The 24422-nt window shown below is 45.1% G+C and overlaps 2 protein-coding genes across 4 annotated transcripts in view; one reads left to right on the top strand and one right to left on the bottom strand.

The window, feature by feature from the left end:
- chrm2a (cholinergic receptor, muscarinic 2a) overlaps nucleotides 1-9225 on the top strand; it is a 68646-nt gene extending 59421 nt beyond the window's left edge. For all 3 annotated transcript variants that reach the window (XM_048268189.1, XM_048268190.1, XM_048268191.1), the window contains one exon: nucleotides 7492-9225. In XM_048268189.1, the coding sequence (XP_048124146.1) occupies nucleotides 7556-9091 (1536 nt within the window). In that variant the 5' untranslated portion in view covers nucleotides 7492-7555 and the 3' untranslated portion in view covers nucleotides 9092-9225. The remainder of the gene's footprint in view (nucleotides 1-7491) is intronic.
- An 8158-nt stretch (nucleotides 9226-17383) lies between these two features.
- ptn (pleiotrophin) overlaps nucleotides 17384-24422 on the bottom strand; it is a 40834-nt gene continuing 33795 nt past the window's right edge. The window contains exon 5 of the mRNA XM_048268235.1: nucleotides 17384-17590. Within this exon, the coding sequence (XP_048124192.1) occupies nucleotides 17535-17590 (56 nt within the window). The 3' untranslated portion in view covers nucleotides 17384-17534. The remainder of the gene's footprint in view (nucleotides 17591-24422) is intronic.

Genomic DNA, 24422 nt, shown 5'->3' on the forward strand with positions numbered 1-24422 from the left:
CTCTCTACCTTACCATCGTGTCAGTGTCATTGGGGACGTCACATCTGGGCACTCCTTTCAGTTACCCCCCATCTCTTTCTGTAGTTCAGTAGCTGTCCCTTAAGTCACACAGAGCTCACCATTGCCTGGAAAAAGCAACTGGAAAGGTCAAGTGTGAAATGTGATGTTTTTTTTTCTGAAGCGGTCAGACCACCACTATTGAGATCTGGAGGAATGATATACCGGCAACGACAGATCGTTCAGGGCCACTCAGACGAGAGAGAGAGGAAGAAAGGGAAATGGTCCTGGCCACCTTTAAACAGACAGTTATAGCACAGAGTATATCATCTATGCGGCGCCATAATGGGGTTTTATGGATCAGCGATGGGGGTGGGAAGATTAGTCCTGACTGGTTTTTGTTTTATGGAGTCCAGGTTCCATTTATATCACACAGACCGGACCGGAGCAGTTTGGGCTTTCATTCATTTGTTCTGAAATAAAAAATAATGGCCACTCCATGTCAGTGGCTCCCAATAAATCTGAGAGTGAAATAAATAAATAAATAAAGGCTTAAAGGAGCATATGGTTTCTGTGTGTGTGTGGGGGGCTGTGGAAGTGTGAGATGGTGTTTAAGTGCTGGCATGGCCTCCCAGCATGAACTGACACCAGCAGATGGGAGGATGTCACAAACACCACTGCTGCCTGTCAGGAGAGATCAAGGTTATGTCACTGAACCGAGACACCTTTTTTCACGCTGTCCGTCCGCACACACACACACACCTACAAACATACTTACACTGATACACACACTGTTACGTCCCTAGCTGTTTGTGTTCCTGCTGTCTCTGTATTTTTCAGACACTCCAGCAGGGGGCTTAATAAAAGGTGCTGGTTGACGTCACTCCAGGGGCCGGCTCGTTTTCGGTTCCTCGCAGAACGCTACCGCTACCGCAGAACGCCACCGCCCCCCACACTGCCCCCACACTACGCCACGCACCACGGCCCCTCGTCCCCACACTCGTCCCACACTCGCCCCCCACCTCGCCCCCACACTACGTCCAGGTCTCCAGTCCCTCTCAGAGTGAGAGTCTGGGAGAGAGGCCTGGAAATTGGGCGGCTTAGTTTTTGGCCTTCAGGCTTCGTTTTTGCGGCCATCTGGCCTTTGCTTGATATTTGTTTTGAATATTAATTTTTGCATTTATATATGTTCTAGTTTAATTATAATAAATTATTGATTATTTTCAATTTTATCCACCGTTGTCTGCCGTGTTTTGCCCTTGCTTTATTTAGTTTTGTTATAGTTCCCTATAGTTCCCTTATAGTTCCCTTATAGACCCCTAGCAGGGGACATAACCAAATGGGGGCTCGTCCGGGATTTTTTTAACCTGATTTTTGACAAACTTGGGGGGGCTCAGCCACTTTTGAATAGGCCCTTTTCGTAGTTTTGAATTTGCATCCGTCCGTTTTTTTCTGTGATTCTTACTCTGTTTGGCAGGCGCTCTGTACACACACACACACACACACACATACACATGCAAACCATCTTCACTCTAGTACACACATTTCAAAACTCCAGTCACATACAGACAATGACCCAGAACCAATCACCAGAGCTCATTTTCTCTCAAACGCTGCAAAATGGAGACACTATCAGCACCCCTACGGAGAGCTGCTGTTTGCACATGCCTCATGCGTGCAAGTATAAAAAAAAAATTGGGCTCCTGCGAGCCTCAGATCCATTTATCGCTCATTAACCCCACATTAACCTCCATTTTCCACCCTCCCAGACACATCACACTCACACCTGAGAGCAGGCCGATCTGGTGACACCTGCGCAGGCTTTTTTCTTTTTTTTTTGTCTGTGCCGATGAAATAGGGCAGCTCAGCTCTGAGGCGACTTTGATCATATTTGTCTCTTGCGTTTACAATGCGTTTACAATACTGCTGGCATATCGCAAAGCAAAATAGTCCAAAACATCTGTGGCACCGCTATGGATGGAGTAGTCCGCGGGGAGCTTGTGTAGCCGTGGGAGTAGAGATGTGTTTGCAAGTTGTTTTTCCCTCCAGGCTGCTGTCAAAGACATCACATATTGGTTGGGGTGACTCAGCTTTTGAACTCAGTAAGGAGTAAGGAGTGATGAGCGCGACCAAAGTGCTGATGGAAAAGAGCTGGCCACATCGTCAGCCCCACAAGACACATTCGAATGCAGACGACACGGATTAATGTCGCCCTGGCGATATATATCACCTTAATGAAATGAGGATGTGGGACCATTAGGGTCATTACAGTTTGATGATCTTATTTTGTCATTTCCGGAGACATTTGTATGCACACCCAGCCCACACTTCTCAGGCCTGCATGTTAAATGTGGCAGCTTTGCATATATTTGACAGCCACTCGTGCCCGCTCATATATCAGCTCCATCTCCATTCTGGCGATCTAGTCTGGCACCTATTTAGCATTATAGGGCCTCCCGTTCGGCTCCCGCTCTCCTTCGCCACTTGGCTCCATTCGAACGCAGCTGTTAACACGCTCCTGGGGAGAATTTGTTTATTTTGGTGTGCAGAGAATTCATGTATCCACTGCATTATGTATGAGCAAGTATGCGAGTGTATGAGTTTAGAGAGACATATGTGTGTGTGTGTGTGTGTGTGTGTGTGTGTGTGTGTGTGTGTGTGTGTGAGAGAGAGAGGGGGGGGGCAGAGACAAAAAGGATGTGTGTGTGTGTGTGTGTGTGTGTGTGTGTCATTGAATGATTGAATGTGTGTGTGTGTGTGTGTGTGAATGCGTGAGTCTGAGGTGACTTTATGCATGTATTACAGTAGTCACAGCAGCACAATCTTGATTCTAGAGCCGATAGAAGGTGGCATGTAGTAGGCCATTTCCGGCAGTCTGTCACCATAGATTTTTCAGCACAGACTCCCAAGTCTGTGGGGCAGAGGAAGTCAGCGTTCAACCCAACCTGTCCATCAAGCCGAAAAATACACAGGAGCTTGAGATAGATAAAGATTGAAGATGCATATTTCATCTCAATTCAATTCCGCCGCTCTACGAGCATACCAATTTCTGTGTATGAGAAATGGTATCAAGGGCTCCCTGTGGAAATCCATTTTCTAATATTTCCATTTCATAAGTGTTCTTTATCCGTGAAAACAAGATTCCTTATGGAATTTATATTTATGTATAAGATGAAATTAAATATAGGTTCATTCATTCCTCAACCTTAAGCTGTGCTCACAGGGTCAAAGACAAGGAGTTGGATAAGGTCACCAAGGGCTACACTGCACTTGGGAACACAACAAGCCCTGGTGGTTTGTTATGAGCTGTGTACTGTAAGCATGCCCATATGGGCCTGCAGAAGATAACAGTAACAGTAACTGGTGGGTGAGCATTCCGAGCATGTTCCTTGAAAGGCTCACCATCAAAAAGGAAGCGTTAACCCCATGTATGGGTCCCATGTTCTTTCGTAAGGTCTGGGAATAAAAAGGCAGCTAGCTAACTGTCTGAAACGAGGGGGGGGTGCAGGTTCATATTCAGGTTTTTGTGGTTCAGGCTGGGCGGGGTGTGGGTGGGGGGCGGGAAATGTCTTGGGCTTTTACCACTGCATCATTGCACTATTTGTATTCCAACACCGTTCGTAAATCTAGCAGCCAGGGTCATGCATCACATCCCACCCCATGGTATTGCACAGTTAGTAGATGTATGTCCACACATGTGCTATTTATGAACGCATAATGTGTTTTTTTTTCATGTATGTTTACCTGGGGAGAGTCATGCTTTAGGTAAATAACATAACATTATTCTATCACTACTGCTTGTGTTGGAAAAAATCAGCATTCTCAGTGATATACTCACTGTATGTATGGGAATATCTATTTGAAATATGAATGTGTCCTGTCCATAGTTTGGACACCTTGTGGACATATATTTTTTAAAACAAAAAGATATAATTAATGACCATGTTTCTAGTTAGACTAATACCGGTACTCATGTGCAGTTGAACAGATTTCTGACTGGCCCTCGGAGTGCGTGAGCAGGAGAAAAAAGGGCAGAGACAAGTGAGAATCCGTTAAGAGGGAGAGGCTGGCCGTCCAAAAGGCCACAGGCAATTTTCGGCTCTACTGAGCCAGCACCAGGAACAGCTAAGTCTAAAAGGCAAGCAAAATTTATTTATTTACAGTCGCCCCTTAGAGCATACAACGATTCATTTTGTCATTTGTCAAAACCTTTAAATAGAGGAGAAAAAGTGGGAGTGCAGCCAAAGATGTGGAAACTCTATAACTTTCAGAGACTGAAACTTCACCCCACAAACCCATAACATCTAGGTTTTTGTAGTTGTGTTTAAATGGAAGAGACTGTCTGTCTTCATATAAACTCTAGTCGTCTAGTGCCTGAGTGTGGATTTCACTTGTGCATAGGACTGCCTCTCTATCAGTAATATGGCCTACATAAGACTGAATCACAGTGTAGTAAATGTCACAGACATACAAATCTCTCTGTGACCGCAGGGCATAATGGAAATGATTATGGACCCAGGTAACAGATTGTGTCAGCCAGATTCGCAGCAGGCCAGGGCCAGGTGTGTTCCAGGGTCTGCCTCTACCTCAGGAGACATTTCCTGGTGCTGAGGGTAATGCCATGCCGTTAAGACAGAGTGTCGCTGCCTGTGGGTAAATGAGCTCCTGTGCTTCACATTACAGATTCAAACACTGCAGAGCACGAGCCACGTTGCACCAAAACTGGCCAGCCCTTTTGGTCAGCAGTTTATCAGCATCGGATACAGGGACTCACTCCATTATGACGAATATCACTCCAAGAAACACCAGGACTTGCTTTGTATGGGCAAGCTGTGGGTGCTCCGGCCAGCCCTTCTTCTGGCCCTGTGACTGACGGTTGAGGCTCCTGGTGTGAAGGCCTGCTCTGGTATTCAGCACGGGCCTCAACATAGCTTCTCGATTGCTCCTTCCACACTGGATCTAACAGGCTTTGATAATCCACTTTGCCTCTGTCTGCAACAAGTCTGCCCTGTTTGTACCATCAATGTGTTTTTTTTTCTCTTCTCCTCTACAAAACTGATGCATAAATTGTTGGACTTTAACATTTTTTATGGGGGATTAGTTGGGCTTAGCTGCGTGGCTAATACTATGATTAGGGATTTCTGGTACAGAAGATAAGTAAATTCGCTCTAGTTGTTCACAGTCAGTCTGTTAAGGGCAAAAGCAGTAAACAGGAGGGTGCACGCTTGAGAGGAGAGGGAAGAAAGTGGCCACTGCCTGCTGGTTCCATATCCACTGGCCATCGTTTTATCTCCGCATCCCAGTCCGTGTCACAGCTGAAAGGAACGAAATTACCGTTACTCAAGTCGCGAGAGTCAGAGTTTGTCCTGCGGTGACAAATCCTCTCCGCGCAAAGGTAGCGCGCTAATCCGCAGCGAGAGGGGCAGCGTTGCGATGGATCACCCCAATGATCAAATAACAGTCACTCAGGATGACACGGCTCCGTCATGGCACAAACGAGAAAGATAAGCCATGTCATCTATCTTTGGGAAAATTTTCATCCGCAGTGACCACACGACCCTTAATGCCGTCAGGTGGATTGCATTGCTATTAATAATCACAAGATAAAATTGCTTTTTCTTGCAGAATAACTGTGATGTGTTGATGTGCTCAACCCACAGTATGACCGTGCTTGAGGAGTAATTGGTATGGACAGGTAATGGACAACAACAAATGGATTTGCTTCCTTGTCCTGTCAGAGTAGCCCAGACACTGACAGATCTAGAACACACCTGACAAACAGTGACGAGGCCGCTTTTGGCATGTGCCGTTTGCAGGTGTATGGTTAATGATCAAAGGAGTGCTCTCCATAGGAGGGAGAAGGGGTCAGAACCGATAGCCCAACAGCAGGGAGAGAAGCATGTCTGTCTCATGTTGGTGCTCAAAGGGAAAGAGTGCCGTATTAGCATACATGTAGCATGCGTGTATGGTGTTGGGCTAATGGAGATGATGTCTGAAGAGCCAGATGTGTTGGCGTCAGGGGTGGTGGTGGTGGTGGTGGGGTGGGGGCTGGGAGGGGGAAGTGTTCCCAAGGCTCTGCACATCCAACCCTGCCCCAGGCCAACGTTAGATCAAAGCGTAGCATGAAAACTGAGTGAGTCATCACACAGACCCCACATAGTTGGTCATGTTACTGCTGGACAGCTCACACCGGCTTCGAAGTGAAGTCACTAACCAGGCAGACACGTTTTCACTCATCTTTTTCACACAGCCACCAACCAACCAGACATTTGAGCACAACCACATTCACACACACACACAGTCGCTTGCACAGAAACACATACAGTAGGACTATTGAAAGTCCACACCATGCGCAAATAAGGTTAAAGGAGTTAGAGGCTGGATCATGTCCAATCAGAGGCCAACCACATCACTGGCTTTGAAGTAAAAGTTGAAAGTATTAAGATCCTTTCATGATTAAATGCTGGCTGAAAATACGTTTTTTAGATTAACTTCATCCATTTGATATTTCAGAAGCAAATATCCAATGCTTCCCTAGATTTTTCTGCATTTTCTGAAATGATGTACTACTATCACACAAACAAATATGGGAAACTTGATATATTGGATATTACCTTTCTATTCATTTGCAATGGTACAGCATAATATATTACGAGCTAGTGCAAAGCCATTTTGTTAAAATTTACTCTGAATGTATTAAAAATTATATGAAACTGCTGATGTATTTAAAACATGTAAACATCACGTCACTGACAGCCCCATTTACAGAGTAACACATTTGTCTACTGAATAATACACAAAACAGCATGCTTGACTCACTATGATAGTGTTCTTGAAAATTACAAAACGTCTCGCTTTGCCAAAGGCTCCTGGGTAGAGAGACTCTTCCCAGGGGCACACTGTCATTTTATTGAGGATCATATTTTCTTCTGCCAAATTACACCACATCTGCTGGATATTTTCTCCCAGTCGGCCTTCATCATTTCATTTACATCCCTATCTATTTCAGATGTCTCTTTTTTGTACTTCTCCTGCTGCAGTGAGGTATAGGCAGGGTGTTATGGTGACTTGGAGCTTTACATTTTTACTTACCCACTACATAAGGCACAATACTTTTATGCCACCGTGTTAGCTAGCGACAGACCTCGAGGCTACAAAAATGACATATACTGTATCCATATATTATGCTCTCATGGTGTCATAAGGTCAAATATGGGGCATCTGCGCTTGTGAAAACAGAAAAAAGAAACTGAATATATTTCCCCCTCTGCTCTGAATATTGTTCAGTGCCAATGGAATGCCATGTGCATCTCAAAGTTTCTGACACTCTGTTTGATGTATGAAGATGCAGCACAAAAGTCACAGTATATCTCTGAATATTGTTCAGTGCCAACGGAATGCCATGTGTATCTCGATGTTTCTGACATGCTGTGTGCTGTATGAAAATGCAGCACAAGTCACACAGTATATCTCTCTCTCTTTGCTCCTCCACAGATCTAAGGACTTGCAAACGGAGGATTCCGGCCGACTGAAGAATCACGTCACGAGACCCGGCGAGATGGATGGGATCAACTTCACCTACTGGAATGCCTCCGACGGCAACGAGACCGAGCCCACCGCCACCCTCCAGAGCCCCTACAAGACGGTGGAGGTGGTGTTCATCGTGCTGGTGGCTGGCTCCCTCAGCCTGGTGACCGTCATTGGGAACATCTTGGTGATGCTCTCCATCAAGGTCAACCGGAGCCTGCAGACTGTCAACAACTACTTCCTGTTTAGCCTCGCTTGTGCAGACCTCATCATTGGCCTGTGCTCCATGAACTTGTACACGGTGTACATTGTGATCGGCTACTGGCCGCTGGGGCCCGTGGTGTGTGACCTATGGCTGGCGCTGGACTATGTTGTGAGCAACGCGTCTGTTATGAACCTGCTCATCATCAGCTTTGACCGGTACTTCTGTGTCACCAAGCCCCTCAGCTACCCCATCAAGCGCACCACCAAGATGGCAGGCATGATGATCGCCGCCGCCTGGGTGCTGTCCTTCATCCTGTGGGCACCGGCCATCCTCTTCTGGCAGTTCATCGTGGGCGGCCGGACGGTGCCCGACAAGGAGTGCTACATCCAGTTCTTCTCCAACGCAGCGGTCACCTTCGGCACGGCCATCGCCGCCTTCTACCTGCCGGTCATCATCATGATCGTGCTCTACTGGAGGATCTCTAGGGCCAGCAAGAGCCGCGTCAAGAAGGACACCCGCAAGCCGTCGCAGGCCAACCCGGCCGCCGTGTCGCCCAGTCAGGTGCGCGGGCACGTGGCCAAGCCCACCAACAACAACGTGACCGGGGGCGGGGAGGAGGGCCCCAACCGTGGCCAGACGCAGTCCACCGAGGACGTGGCCAACCAGCACGACGGCAAGCTCCAGAACGGGAAAGGCCCGTCCAGCGCGGTCGGCGACGGCGAGGCGGACGGCGACGAGGCCCCTAAGGACAACGGCATCCCCGGCGAGGAGAAGGACAGCTCCAACGACTCCAGCTCCGGCAGCGCGGCCGCCCACAACCAGAAGGAGGAGGACGGCGCCGCCACGGCGGCAGCGGCCTCCACGGACGGCTGCAGCGGAGCGGCCGAGGCCAGTCAGCCGGTCACCCGGCACCGAGCCAAGGCTGGCGGCTCCAAGCTCACCTGCATCAAGATCGTCACCAAGTCGCCCAAGGGCGACTGCTACACGCCCTCCAACACCACGGTGGAGATCGTCCCCAGCACCGAGAAGCAGGACCATGTGGCGCGCAAGATCGTCAAGATGACCAAGCAGGCCCCCAAGAAGAAAAAGGGCCCGCCGTCCCGCGAGAAAAAGGTCACGCGCACCATCATGGCCATCCTGGTGGCGTTCGTGGCCACGTGGACGCCCTACAACGTCATGGTGCTCATCAACACCTTCTGCGGCAGCTGCATCCCCAACACCGTCTGGACGATCGGCTACTGGCTCTGCTACATCAACAGCACAATCAACCCGGCGTGCTACGCCCTGTGCAATGCCACCTTCAAAAAGACTTTCAAACACCTCCTTCTCTGCCAGTACAAAAACATCAGATCGGCTAGATGAACAGATGTCTGCGTGTCTGGGGTGTCATGCATGATTTATGTGTACCGTCTGAGTGTGTGTGTGTGTGTGTGTGTGTGTGTGTGTGTTTGTTTGTTTGTGTGTGTGTGTGTGTGTGTGTGTGTCTGTTTGTGTGTGTGTGTGTGTGTGTGTGTGTGTGTGTGTGTGTGTGTGTGTGTGTGTGTGTGTGTGTGTGTGTGTGTGTGTGTGTTTGTTTGGGTTTGTGTGTGTGTGTGTGTGTGTGTGTGTGTGTGTGTGTGTGTGTGTGTTTTGTGAGCATGATGGTGAAAGGCAGGAAAACAGAGAGAAGGTGAGAGAATAAGTGGTGATATTTCTTCAACTCCTTTTTGTTTCTTTTTTTTTCCTAAACAACCTGTTGTGGCACTTTATAAATGCAACTGCAGCAGCTAGAGTCAAAGACGTGAGTTAGAATGCTTGATCTCCGAGCACCGCTGAGGGAAAAAGGGAAGATTTTGAGGGACGGCTTTGGAAAGTCACAAAATCCACATGACTGACAGATCAAACTACAAAAACAATCCACAGAACACGAATCGTCTCCAAGAGTGTGACGGCACAGGTTGTATTGGCAATATGTGACTTGTGTTTAATCAGAGGCTCAGTTAAGGGAAGGCAGAGACTTCAGTGTCCCACTGGAGCACCTTGCTGTGACAGAGAAGTCAAGTCAAACAGGACGGATATTGGACGGGCTCTGCGCCGCTTATTTCAACACAACTACTAAGGGAAAATAGGGCTGACTGAACCATCAAACCCTGAGTTTGTTGGTCAGTATAAATTGATCCCTGTATATATATATATATATATATATATATATATATATATATATATATACATTTATACATATGTGTATATAAGTTAATGTACAGTACATTTAACATATCTATGTTTGTGTACGTAAGGTGTATGTCTGTGTGAGGCTATATTTTACGTATGTGTCTATGTCTTTCTGTGTGTGTTTGTGTGTGTGTGTGTGTGTGTGTGTACTTGTGAGAGACACAGAGAGGGAGAGAGAGAGAGAAAGAGAGAGAGAGAGAAGGGAACTCTATTGAACTTCACTGAAGATTATCTACAACACAAATTCAATGGGGAGGACCTGAGGCGGTGATTACTGGTGGATGTATCGCTTGTCTCAAGCTGTTCCCCCGTGCCAGGAGGGACGGTGGGCTGTCATGGGCTGCACAGTGGAGCAGCTTGGACGAGCGGTTCAGAGGGGCCTCTCTGACATTTCCATGTGCAAGAGTACAACCCAGCTACAAGTGCCTAAGCCCCTGGGAATAACTAATTACCTTTTTTAGTTGACCGTTAAAACACTACCGGAGACAGGCTCCAATATAGAAGTTAAGTTATAGATCCTGTGTTATCTATTTTTACACAGCCTCTTGAAAGGTGCGTTTTACCTTTTGTTTTTATCTTAAAGCTCAAAGGCACAGAATAAATACATTATTAATACTGCATACAGTATTTATAGCATGCAAATCAAAATCGCACCATACATTATCAGCCATCTGCCAATTATAATAAGATGCACCTAAACATGGTGTTAAGCAACAGTGAGGTCCCTGGAGGCTATCCACGGCCCTCTTATTCCACAATTTACATGGAGACAGGTGGGGACGATATGTCCCCCATCATTGGAAGCACGAAGCCAAACCTGTAGGCTATAGCTGTGTGTTCCCGAAAGAAATCTTGGGCTTTTCTGTGTAATTGGGTATAGGATTGCTGAGCAGGTTGTAGTACTTTATAAAGGAGTTCTGGTACATGGACAAGTGAATCTTAAGACAGCTGTTGTAGTATGGGTGTCTAAGTAGGGTGTGTTTATAGTGTGTTGGAAATGTATGGAACCCCGGAATGGGGTGAAATTCTTATCACAGGCATAAGCCTTGTGAATAAAAGGGCTATTTCATGTTGCATCATTCAATAATATCTATGTATTATAGTTTCCATGGTTACATTAAATAAACATCCCCATGACCATATGTCTGTAGGTAGGACATTCATTTTTAATAGTGGTGGATTTGTACAGTAATCCCACTGGTTGTTTTGAAAGAGGAAAAAATAGCTACCTGTTGCAAGCCATGCTTGAATGCCAACAGTAGAGTTTTCCACTTGACATCCGAAGCATTTGTGTGCCAGTCGTGATAGTTGGCAGGAAGGTTTCAAACGGGGAATGGAGTCAGAATGGAGTGTACCCCCCGAGGTGCTCTCCTTACGACTGGGATCTAGGACAGCAGAATAATGGATTCTTGGCACACGGTTTATCAGATTACGGCATGATGTGGAACACCTACATCGGAGATTGCACATTACACGCTTGACTTATACAGCAGGCCAGTGTCCCACTTAGTGGCCTGCTCATTCTTTATCCTATTATGTGTGACTCCCCCATAAATTGTCTCGCTCAAGCTGAGGTGCCATTACCAATACCATTATAATGTATGCTTCTCTCTCTCTCTCTCTCTCTCTCTCTCTCTCTCAAACTCGTTTTCTCTTTCTCTATACCCTCCTATATACATTCTGTTTCTCTAACTCAAACACAGACTCTCTCTCTCCTTCTCTCTTCTCCACTACTGTGCTCCTGTTTCATGTTTCTCTCCATTTCGGTCTCGGCAGATGTCCTCAAACATGAATCCATCACATCTCTTAAAGACCGTGGACCGCTCACTTAAGACACATGGTGCCCTGGCGGGCCTCCATCCCCATTGCTCTTGGGACGCATTTGCCTGGAACACTCCACTTCTGACAGCCGAAACACCTTCGCTGTATCGCTGTGTGTGTGTGTGTGTGTGTGTGTGTGTGTGTGTGTGTGTGTGTGCGAGAGAAAGAGAGGCGCTCATCCAAGTTTGCCATCCCCAGTTATCCGTCAGTCCGATAAGTGGACTCATGTCTAGGTGTCATCTGTCACACGTCCCGGTGGCAGCTAAGAGCCTCTCTCTGCCCATTGCTCGCCGGGGACGCTTGATTAATCTCAGGCTAAGCTGTCGTTTGAGTGATAGCCGAGGAGAAGTAAGTGCTCGCCACCACAAGTGGAGGAGAGTGTGAGCTTTTGTGTGCGTGTCCCCCTCACCGACCCCACCACCACCATCACCCCCATGGATGTCAGTCTGATGGGTGTTGGAGGACGTCTGTCATGCTCTAATCACCCCAGTCGTGATGGGATGAGTGAAAGGTTTCCATCTGAGAGAGAGAGAGAGAGAGAGAGAGAGAGATGGGAAGCGACGCTTAGCGTTCGGCACCGCCGTCCTTCCACCGGCATGCCCATAAACAGCATAAAACATTGCTGGATGGGACAGAGCTGCTTTCGGCTCCTCCAAACACGTCAAACACAATGTCAGAACGCAAGACAAAGTGGAGGAGGGACTCTGAGAGATCCCACGGAAAGGCCAGCTGAGAGCTTACATCGCTTTCACGCCGTCGCCGCTGACAGACCAAGTGAGAGTTGTCGCAGACGGTCCCATTCCGCTGGACGGACGCAAAGAGCCAGGCTCTCTTTGAAATGTCGTTGACAGAGACCTCTATCGGAAGACACACTGCAGAGTTTTTTGCGGCACAGGCGTGTTGACCCATGATGACTCGAGCGCTCAGAGATAAACAAAGCTGAGCACGCATGGTTCTTCTCCCATAAGAGGACAAGGCCGGGAGTGGAATCCCTGTAAAGCTCCACACAGGCATAAACTGCAGCTCCAATTTCGTGGCTTTTACACACACACACACACACACACACACACACACACACACACACACAAACACACACACACCCACACAAAGAGAGACACACACACACACACACACACACCCACACACACACAAAGAGAGACACACACACACACACACACACAAAGAGAGACACACACACACACACACACACACACACCCACACACACACAAAGAGAGACACACACACACACACACACACACACACACCCACACACACACACAAAGAGAGACACACACACACACACACACACACCCCCCACACACACAGAGAGACACACACACACAGAGAGACACAGACACTTCGCTCATAAACCCCCCGATTTCATGTTTCACTTCACACAGAGTGAGACAGTCAGTTCATAAAACTGCCATTTTCCTGTCGTACTCATTCCATAAACACTGTCTTTGTGGCGTCACCAGCACATAGTTGCCGTCAAAGTGTGACTTTACTGAAACACAGTGAGATGTCGCACAACTTGAAACAAAGGGCTAGTATTGTAAATAGATTTCTATATAAGACATTCATTTTGACCTGATGTTAGTTAGTGAGAGCTTTACTTTCAATCTTTTCATTTCTATGTGGTTTGGTTTGGTAACCGTTTTTCCTTGGTATGCAGATATCACTTATTGTATATATAAATGTATATTACACATGATGGCAGTCTGTGTGTGTCACAGGGGCAAACAGAAGTCTTTGGATGTGTTAAATTGAAACACTTTAGAACACTCTGTTATTAAGAAGATTCCACACTAAAGTGGAAAGTTAAATAGATGACAACTCTCCCTACTGCCAAAACAGTGTTGAGTTTTTTCCTAAGATTGCATGATCCTACCCAGCACTGGCATGATGAGTGGCCTCTGTCCTCTAACTCTGAGGTCCGTAAACTAACCCTCACCCTCCTTGCCCCTCTCTCTCTTGCAAGCGCCCCTATTGTTATGCTTATACCCCACATGATGAAGTGCCTAATGATCTGAAGCCACCCGTGAGACAACGTGCTAAAGAATTTACACAAGTGTCTGATGTTTATGTTGTATATTTTAAGGCATTGCAAGCTGCTGCTGCTGTTCCCAAATGTAAGGCTACTGTGTGAGTGTTAGCAGTGAAGGAGGACCGTTCACAGTTGCTGTGTGGGGAATATCATTGAACAAGGAGGATAAGAATGGATGCAAAACCAAACTCTGACCAATGTGTGTTAGGGTTTAGTGGTGTGTGTGATGACATTGATTTGTTGAGAAAAAAAAAGCACAAGATTCTTTTCTGGAACACCAATCAATTAATACAGACTACTCTGGGAGATTCGAAAATTACATTTCCCAGGAAAAGTGAATAATGGTAATAAGATCAATAAAATTCTAATACCGGGGCACATTCAGGCCTTAAAGCACAATAGTCAGTAGATTATCATTACTTCCTTTAGATGAAGTTCATTATTTGTACTGTATTTACTGTGTGTATCAAAATGTCTTGTGTTTGTGTGTTTTAAATGTGGTTGCGTTAGTGTGTCTGTGTTCGTGTGTGTGTGTATGTGTGTGTGTGTGTGTGTGTGTCCCAGTGTGATAGGGAATGAAATGTGTACAATATGTGCTATAAAATGGAGCTACTAAACAACAAAAACCTGTGAAGGCATCGAAAACAATGTGAACTGGACATAAAAGCCAAGCAGTTCCTCTTACAGAAACAAGTACCAATGTAGTATAACACGACTCCAGGACCTTCAAAAAAAACAACAAAAAAGTATTTCTCTCAAAATGCCATACCACACTCAAAAGAAAATGGCTGCCAAAGACTCACACAATGACACGAGTCCACCAGTCATTGAAGAATATTGGACTCTGTATTCACATATGTAATTATGAAAAGAAAAGTTCTTTTGTATGTCATTTTATAACTGCATCTGCTACATTGTTGTAGAGGGGGAGAAAGTGTATCATAAAGGTTTATTCAAGGACAGAACTGGTGACCCACAAGGCGTTGATTCTGGAGCTGAAGAATTTGTCAGTAGCAACAAGGGGATAATTGGACATTAAATCAGAAGCCAGGAGGTTGTGAACCACGGGACAGAATTGTGAACTATTTGTTTTAGGGGATTGGAGGGACTCCGTGAGGAGGGGAAAGAGAGACAGACAACAAGAGAAACTTTGGTTGGACAGACAGCTATTGTCCTGCGCTTGTACAAGATACTTTGAGCGCTCTGGTACAGATTCATGAACATGGGAGTTGTATAGCTAAGGCAACTCCAAGCATACTTTTTTACAGCTTGTTTTGTTGACTTTTTGCTCCACTTGCTTGTTTGTCTTTTGTGTCGGAAGAAAGGAAAAACATGGCTGCACCTGGACGAGGAAAGTCCGCGATAATGAGGCGTCATTGAGCCATGTGTGCGAAGAAGAATCCTCAGAGGACAGAGAGAGAGAGAAATGGACATCTTGTAAAAACTGTGTGACTTCTCAAACACTCAACCATGGACATTTTCAACTACAACTTTGCATATCTTGTAAATTATATATGATTTAAGGGGGGGGGGATTTTTTGTAAGTCACGACCAAAAGACCGCATCTTGAGGGAATGCACTTGAATGTGTAGAGCTCAAATGAGATGTTTAAAAGTATATAAATAAAATAAATAAATAAATGCATAAATATAAATAACTACTGACATAAGGAGTCATAAGTACTGATAACCTGACATAAGTACTGATAACCTCCTTGTATCAGATTTCCAAAAACAGATGGATATTTTTTCAGTTGCCTAAGTATGTAGATTGCCACTGTACACTTTCCCTCTGTGGATTGTTGTTTCCCATACAGTAGAAGAGTTGTCTGTCAACAGCTTATTGTTTGCCTTATATATAGAGTATGCATTCTATGTCATTTGGATGAGCTACAGTCAACGTGTACATACCCGTGTTTAATAGATATCTGAATGTTTCCTTTACCTTAATTTCCCCTGTTCCTTCGATCCTCAGTATGCTACTTCCTTCTGTACAGTTTAAAAAAACCTTTCAAGGAGATTATTGGATGAAGAATCTGAATGATGTATCACAGGTCACAGATGAAGCTGTTATATGAAATACATTCAGTGGATATGTTGTGCCATATTATTTTGGACAGAAATGCTACCAAATAAAAACATATAAAAACATTTGTCTGATGTGCCAGTGCTTCTGTTTTCAGTTTTGAGACATACATTTGGTCTATATGTATGAACAAATCATTCAGTGTGATATTTACTTTGTGTAACTGACTTTAATCATTCATTCATTCATTCATTCATTCATGCAGAGTATTTATGGATTCTTCTTTTATTCACTTACACATGAATCAGACAGTGAGGACCAGTGGTATGGGGAAACCCACTCGACAAAACTAACATGGACATCAGACACTGCTCTACACATTACAGTGTCACCAGTGAAAACAATGTCAATTAAAATGCATTGGTCTACACTCTCACAGTGGTAATCTAGGACAATCTATTGCCTTGGCGTGATGACCAGAAAGTCTACATTTAAAGGAGACTTCCGGTGTGATATTGACCTAAAGTATGTTGAAACATGATACCGAGTGTGAACGTATGTCTCATAGTTCACCTCGGCTTGTCCCCTGCACTCAGAAATCTGGCGCTAGTTAGCCAATGCTACCAACAGTGTTTTGTTGCGGTGCCTCGGGCATCGGCCAAGCCATGCAAATAAATCACTGTTTTACACCATTTACGAGCGAACGAACAAACAAACAGGTATGATAAGGGATCAGATTCCTAAAATAATTCCGTGGAAATGCATGGGTTCCAGTTGCTGCTACTGGAAGCAACTGAATCCATGCATTTCCACTGAATTATTTTTGGAATCTGATCCCTTATCATACCTGTTCGACTTATCGTGACTGATCCCTTATCATACCTGCTCGACTTATCGTGACTAAATTCAAGATGGCGTCGAACGTCAAAATTCCCTAAGGTACTGTCTGTACAAATCGTCTTGTAAATAAACTACCAGTGCTTTTTCAAAGTTCTCCATGTCTCGTTTTAAATGTCAAGGCCCTCGGAAGTCTACCAATGAAGTATGGAGCTACTTTGAGCCTCATAAATGGTGTAAAACAGTGGTTTATTTGCATGGCTAGGCCGATGCCCGAGGCACCGCAACGAAACACTGTTGGTAGCATTAGCTAACTAGCGCCAGATTTCTGAGTGCAGGGGACAAGCCGAGGTGAGCTATGAGACATACGTTCACACTCGGTAACATATTTCAACACACTTTAGGTCAAAATCACACCGGAATTATCCTTTAAGACACAGAACATTCAGTAATATGACACAATTCTTTCAAAATGGTTTCCAGACACTTCAAAAGAACATTCCAACCCTGTTGTACTTTACAAGAACCTGATCCAGAACAAACAAAAAAAAGGTTAATTCGATTAGATTTTCTTTTTTTAATATTAACCTTCTCTCACACTATCAGTATCAACATTATAAGAGTATGAAATTAGCTATAAAAGTTACAACTCATCTATCAGAGTGTATATAGGATAGAATAACATAAAACACGCTCTTGTCGTTTTTTTTTCTTTTTCTACACATCCTCTCGCTCTCTCGGTTTACTGCTTGAGTGCTATAGGGCCTTAAACTCTGCACCGGATCATCTATGGGAGGAGGAGGAGGAGGAGGAGGAGGGAAACGAAGCAGACTCTGTTTCAGTCAGCACTCCGCTGCGTCTCTCTAGTCCATCGGGGTGCGTTCCTTCTTCCTTCCGTCCCGTTTGGGCTTCCTGGAGTCTGGAGAAACACACAGGGAGGCAGGAGGATTAGGCTCCTCACAGAGGGCTGAGAGGACACAAGACAAGACGAGTAGGGCAAGCAAAGGCCTGAATAATAATTCACATAACAAAAGTTGACAGCAAAGAGTTGCATAATGTAACAGAATCTAGTAGACATAGCTCTCTTATTATGATAACTCTGATGCCTGTGTAACAGAGGTAAAATGCAATGACCATTCCATGGTCAGAACAGTTTTCCCTCGCACACTCACAGTCACTCTCCTCAGCTATCTATTTGATTTTTTGCACAACATTCCACAAGAATGGACCTAGTCTAGTATTAAATTACACCACCTAAACCATTGCTTGTGTATGTCTGAGTATGTGTATTTGTATTTAATGAACAGGTGAGAGAAAATTAAAGAGAAAAAACAAAGACTCTATGCACCTGTTGCTTACACTGGAGCACATGGTGTCATGGGACTCGGCAGAATCAGATGTCAATTATCTAATCAACACCTGTTTGGAAATTAATCTCTGCGACATCTGAAACAGGTTGCTGCTTGTTACAATGACTCCCCTCAACTTCAATTAGACAAACAACAAACATTGCAGCCTGGTGAGTTTAATCTAATCTCGCTAGAAACTTTTAATGCCTGCCCTGATGTCGCGTTTGGAAGTAGGCGTAATTCCTTCCAATGGCTGAATTGTTTGGAAATGTATTTCTGCCAATGCAGTATGGTGTCAAATATGCTTTCAGTCATCTGAACAGCACCACGGAAAACCTGAGAAACATCATTTCATTGCCCACGTACACAGCCATAATCATTGAATAATTGCAGCAAGATTGGTATTTTGTAATTTGTTACACATACGCTTGCAGACAGCTTGTGTACTTGATAGTCTGAAATATTTCCCAGAGTGCATGAGTGACATTGTGAGAACATACGGACGCCCACAGACACACTGTGCATGAACATTCACAAGGCCTCAGTAGACCTCTGATAAAGCCATCGAAACATTTTCAACACACCTAAACTATATTAGCGTTGCTTTGCTGCGTCGCATATTGTATCTAAACGCCACACCGCTTCCATGGGCCAAAACAGCTGACTCGCCTCTATTCCGCCTCGTTTTATTTCATTTCTCCCTGAGCCAGATGCTCAAATAAAATTGTTAGGCTCGGGAAACAGGAGCAGAGCGCCTTGGAAGACGCCCCTACCGCCTGCATCTGCAGGAGGAACCGCAGTAACCTGTGAACGCAGGAGATATTGGCGCTCTGCTCAATGTGATTTGCTTCTTTGGTCCCATTGGCATGTTTTGCAATAGCATCCTAGCTCAGCATATTCCCCATCTCTGCTGTGAGTGTTTCTATATATCTGTGTGTGTATACGGGTGTGTGCATCTGTCAATTTGTGTGTGTGTGTGTGTGTGTGTGTGTGTGTGTGTGTGTGTGTGGGTGTGTGAATGTTTCATGAGTGTAGGAGTATGGTTTCTGCTGTCAGGGCACAATATTCCTCTTCCCTGCTGCCTGCTGCCTGCTGCCTGGTCCCTCTTTTCCTGAATGCATGCTCATTACTAGGATGCTGTGCTGCCTGTCAGATGTGGTGATCCGGTCTGGATTTCTCACCAAGGGGAGAGAGAGAGAGAGAGAGAGAGAGAGAGGACACTGTAATTGAAGTGTATTAACCAGGGCCCTCCAGCAGTGACACCACTGTCACCTCAAAACACATACACACACATGCACATAAAAACACTCTCTCTCTCATGCACACACACTCTCACTCACAGACACAGGCAAACACCACACACACACACACACACACACACACACACATACAGTATATATATATATATATATATATATATATACTGTATGTGTGTATTGTGTGTGTGTACATACATATATATATATATATATATATATATATATATATATATATATATATATATATATATATATATATATTTACACACACACACACACACCACCTACACTAATACAACATGTTTCAGCTGTTTTCCCCAGTCCCTGAGAGCTCTCTGCTTATTTAGAGCCAGGACATCCACACGCAGGCAGGAGGGAAGTAAGAGACGAGATGAGAGGGAAACAAGCCCAAAAACAAGAGGATGGAAGTGGAAGGGAATCGCTGTCTCGGTTTTTTTTTTCCTTACTGTCACTTTTTTTTTTTTTTTTTCTTTCGATCTTCCTTTCATTTGACTTGTTTTGCTGCACACTTTGTGCTCTGTCAGTCTTTCTCAGAAAACAAGAAAAACTAAAAGAAGAGGGCGGCCCCTCGAGGCTGATGTTGGCGTTGAGGCTCTCGTTCCTCTTTGTCTCCACCTGCATATTAGTGTGTGTGGGTCTAGTGCTGGGATGCAGTAGTCTGGGGAGACCTAATGTCATCTCTCTCACCGGCAGCAGGTGTTTAGAATTGCAGATATGCCCAGAGGAATGGTGACCCCAGGCCAAGGTAAGATAGGACCCATTTCCATCGCCACCATTTACCTACCCGTCTGATCAGAGCTTTGTGAGTCTGCCAACTGCTCTACACACACACACACACACACACACACACACACACACACACACACAATCAATCCACACACACACACACACACACACACACACACACATACACACACACACACACACACACACACACACACACACACACACACACACACACACACACACACACACACCACCACACTGAAAACCACTGAAAAATCCCCTGTGCCTATCTGCTCACCGGCGTCCGATGCCTCCACCTCTGCCACTGCTTATCTCCCGGCTCCCAGCCATGGAAAATTGTATGCCTGAGCTCACATGGCTAGACGCTAACCCGCCCGACTGCTCACCACTCGATCATTTTGCACACACCCTAATCACTCACTCACTCATTCACCCTCTGATGAGTTCAGGCCTTAACTAACTCCTGACTGAACACTCTCTCAGTTTCTATTCTATCACTCTAACTCACTCACTCCACTCCCACTCACTCACTCACCCAGCTATTCTGTCCATCCTCTGATGAAAACAAGAAAACTAAAAGAAGAGGGCTGCCCCTCGAGGCTGATGTTGGCGCTGAGGCTCTCTGCTCCTCTTTTGTCTCCACCTGCATATTAGTGTGTGTGTGGGTCTAGTGCTGGGATGCAGTAGTCTGGGAGACCTTAATGTCATCTCTCCTCACACCGCAGCAGGTGTTTAGAATTGCAGATATGCCCAGAGGAATGGTGACCCCAGGCCAAGGTAAGATAGGACCCATTTCCATCGCCACCATTTACTGTCTGCCTACACACACACACACACACACACACACACACACACACACACACACACAATCAATCAACACACACACACACACACACACACACACACACACACACACACACACACACACACACACACACACACACACACACACACACACACACACACACACACACACTACCACCACCACTGAAAAATCCTCTGTGCCTATCTGAGGCACCGAAGGCCCGTGCCTCCACCTCTGCCACTGCTTATCTCCCGGCTCCCAGCCATGGAAAATTGTATGCCTTGCTCACATGGCTAGACGCTAACCCGCTCCGACTGCTCACCACTCGATCATTTGCACACTCCCTAATGCGCTCACTCACTCATTCACCCTCTGATGAGTTCAGGCCTTAACTAACTCCTGACTGAACACTCTCTCAGTTTCTATTCTATCACTCTAACTCACTCACTCACTCACTCACTCACTCACCCAGCTATTCCTGTGATAACTAAATCACTCGTTCATTCAAATACTCTTCCACTCTGTCAGTCAGACCATATCTTCCACTTCATATCCATTCCTTCATTCATTCATTTGTTCATTCATTTGTTCACCTTCACTCATTTTCTTCAGCCCTGAGTAATAATCCCCTCATGTTCCCCTCTTTCTCACTCATACTCTGATCTGATCTCTGGTGCCAAGTCATGTTCTTTGCTTTTCTATCACTCAAACAGTGGCTAGGACATTCACACCACACCTGCTCACTCATGCCCATAGTGTCTCTCCAGCATGTCGTGCCTAGTGTCAGTTACTCGTATGCCCCTCAGTAGGTCAGTTACTGTAATGCCATTCAGATTCATACTTTACTGTCCCCTGGCGGAAATGTATTGTCTCAGTCTATACTTCTATCTATCTATCTATCTATCTATCTATCTATCTATAAAGCAAGAAGTGTCTGTGTGTCTGTCTGTCTGTATGTCTGTGGCACGCATATCTCGCTGACCGTTTGTCAGACTGATTTCAAACTTGGCAGGTGTCTTGCGGGCATGAGTAAGTGTAGTGCCAAATTTGATGTTGTTTGAATAAGAAATGCAAAAGATATTGTTAAATATATCGGTAAAAGAAGCACACATTGGCTTTCGCCGCTAGCCACTCCCCCTCCCACACAGCACTGTACTGTAAGCTACCAGTGAGGATAGAAGCAGGGCTTTGGAAGAACTTCCGTGTCGGTTACACGGGTAAAAACTTAAGCGAGTGCAAGATATGCAAGATGTCTGACCTCAACAATAAAGACCCCTTGTATGCGGTTTGTTTGCATAAAATGACTCCGCGGATTTTGCAACAACACGCCAACACACACAGGTATGCAGTGGCTCTTCAAAATTAGGTAAAACATGATGTGCAATAAATAAACGGACACTTCGAATGGCCTAGGCTACTTTGGACTGTCTTTAGACTTCTTTAGACAATTGCAACTGCAAGGTCCTAAATTGAAACGAGCGATAATGGTCCCGAATTAAAGAATGTCTCAGAATGCCACACATGCAAAGCATAACCAGCGACAAGCAACGAGTGGCAGACAGAGTGTGATGTCACTTATAGGCCCCCAGAGACTGTTTTTGTCACACCGCTGCAAATTTCAAATTTCAAACCACAAAATGGTTTGTTTTCTCTATCATCAAGTTATTCAATAGGCTGAGCATATAGCCTTGACTCAAAACAGCTGTTAGGATTATGTCATTTTGATTTGTAAAAAATGTCACATGCAGCCATGCTTAAATTCTGCTCACTTCACATTTATTATATTATTATATTATCTGTATTCATTATTGAATGCTTACCTGGAATTATCTTTTTCCTTATCATCCTATTTTTAAAGCAGGCCTACCTGCAGGCATGTAATTGGGCTAGAGGAATAGCATGTTTAAACAGGCACTAAACCATTGCTACCTTCTAGTCAGATTGGAGAGAGTGGTGATGGCAGATGGGATAAAACTTTTACCAAAGCGTGTTTTCTTGTGGGTTATTTGCCTATATCTGATACCAGAGGGGAGGAGTGTGAATTATGGTCTGTGCTTTGTGAGTGATGGCAGTGTCAACAAGGGCTGGTAGATTGGGAGTTGGGATTGAGGAGGCCAATTACTGTATTTTTGATCATGTGACAGTGATGTTCATAAGCTTATTTCTACTGTAACTGGGGAGCATGGTGAAGTAACAGAGGGCGCATGTTGTGTATATCCCTATCATACACACATTCAACCTTACAGTAATACCACATTCGATAATAAAGACCAGACGAAGGGTTTAACGTAAGTTCTCTTTTTACCAACGACAATCAGTTACACAGCTACATACTCAATGCGCATGTCTCAATTACATCAACGCCACCAATGCGCAGCAACCATACCATCAATACAACAAGAACATAAACACACACAGTGCATGAAACCACATACTGTACACAACAGCGCAGTACATGAGAAGGGATTATCATTCAGTGATACTACGATAAGGAAGGAGCAGAAGAGGTTGAACAGAGAGGGTCAGTTTATCTTATGCCACTCAATAAGTCAGTTACTCTTATGCCACTCAATAAGTCACTCTTATGCCACTCAATTAAGTCAGTTACTCTTATGCCACTCAATAAGTCAGTTACTCTTATGCCACTCAATAAGTCAGTTACTCTTATGCCACTCAATAAGTCACTCTTATGCCACTCAATTAAGTCAGTTACTCTTATGCGACTCAGGGGTCAGTTACTCTTATGCCACTCAGTGGGTCAGTTACTCTTATTCTACTCAATAGGTCAGTTACTATAACTATATATCTTTCAGTGGGTCATTTAATCACTCCTACAATCCCACAGGTACATGAGAGGTGCATGACATTTGTGACTCAGATCCCCCTCCCTTTATTTTCTCTATCATTTATTCTCTCTCTCTTTGTCTCTTACTCTCTCAGTCCATGAATCCTACTTTGCTCCCTCACTCCCTCTTCCCATACTCATTTAGTCGCTCTGTCCATCTCTCATTCACATCTCACCCTTGTTCACACCCTTCCATGTGTGTTATTTATACCCCCCTGCGTGTAATATATTCCAACAGAAATCCTAATGCTTCTTAAATGCCTCCTTAGGCTACACAGCAAGGCTGTACCTGTTTTTAGACTGCCTTTGTCTCATCTGCATTCACACCCGACTTCAGTTCTTTTAAGTATTGCCGTTCCCTCAATAAATCATATCCCCTTCAGTATTCTCTCCCGCACACTCAGAGACGCCGATGTCTTTTGATTGAGAGAAGGAATCCATTTGGGTTACTAAAGTGGGCATGGGATCTGCAAATAACCTCGTCTCTGCTCCTGAGAGTAGCTATATGCAGTAGAGGGCCGGGGCCAATGTGATTTATGGTTGGATCGTCATTTCTGTGCCAACTCTACTTCTGTCCACTTGCTCTGCCCACAGAAACATTCAACCTCTGCTGAGCCCCGTCGGCCAAACTTCGCTTGATCTCGCTGATACCAGCTTGACCACATACACAAGTTACATTTCAACACTCTGGCCAAACCTCCCGGCTGACAGCAGGCAAATTCATC

Source organism: Alosa alosa, chromosome 17 (genome assembly GCF_017589495.1).
Source record: "Alosa alosa isolate M-15738 ecotype Scorff River chromosome 17, AALO_Geno_1.1, whole genome shotgun sequence".
In the NCBI taxonomy this organism is placed as follows: Eukaryota; Metazoa; Chordata; class Actinopteri; order Clupeiformes; family Clupeidae; genus Alosa; species Alosa alosa.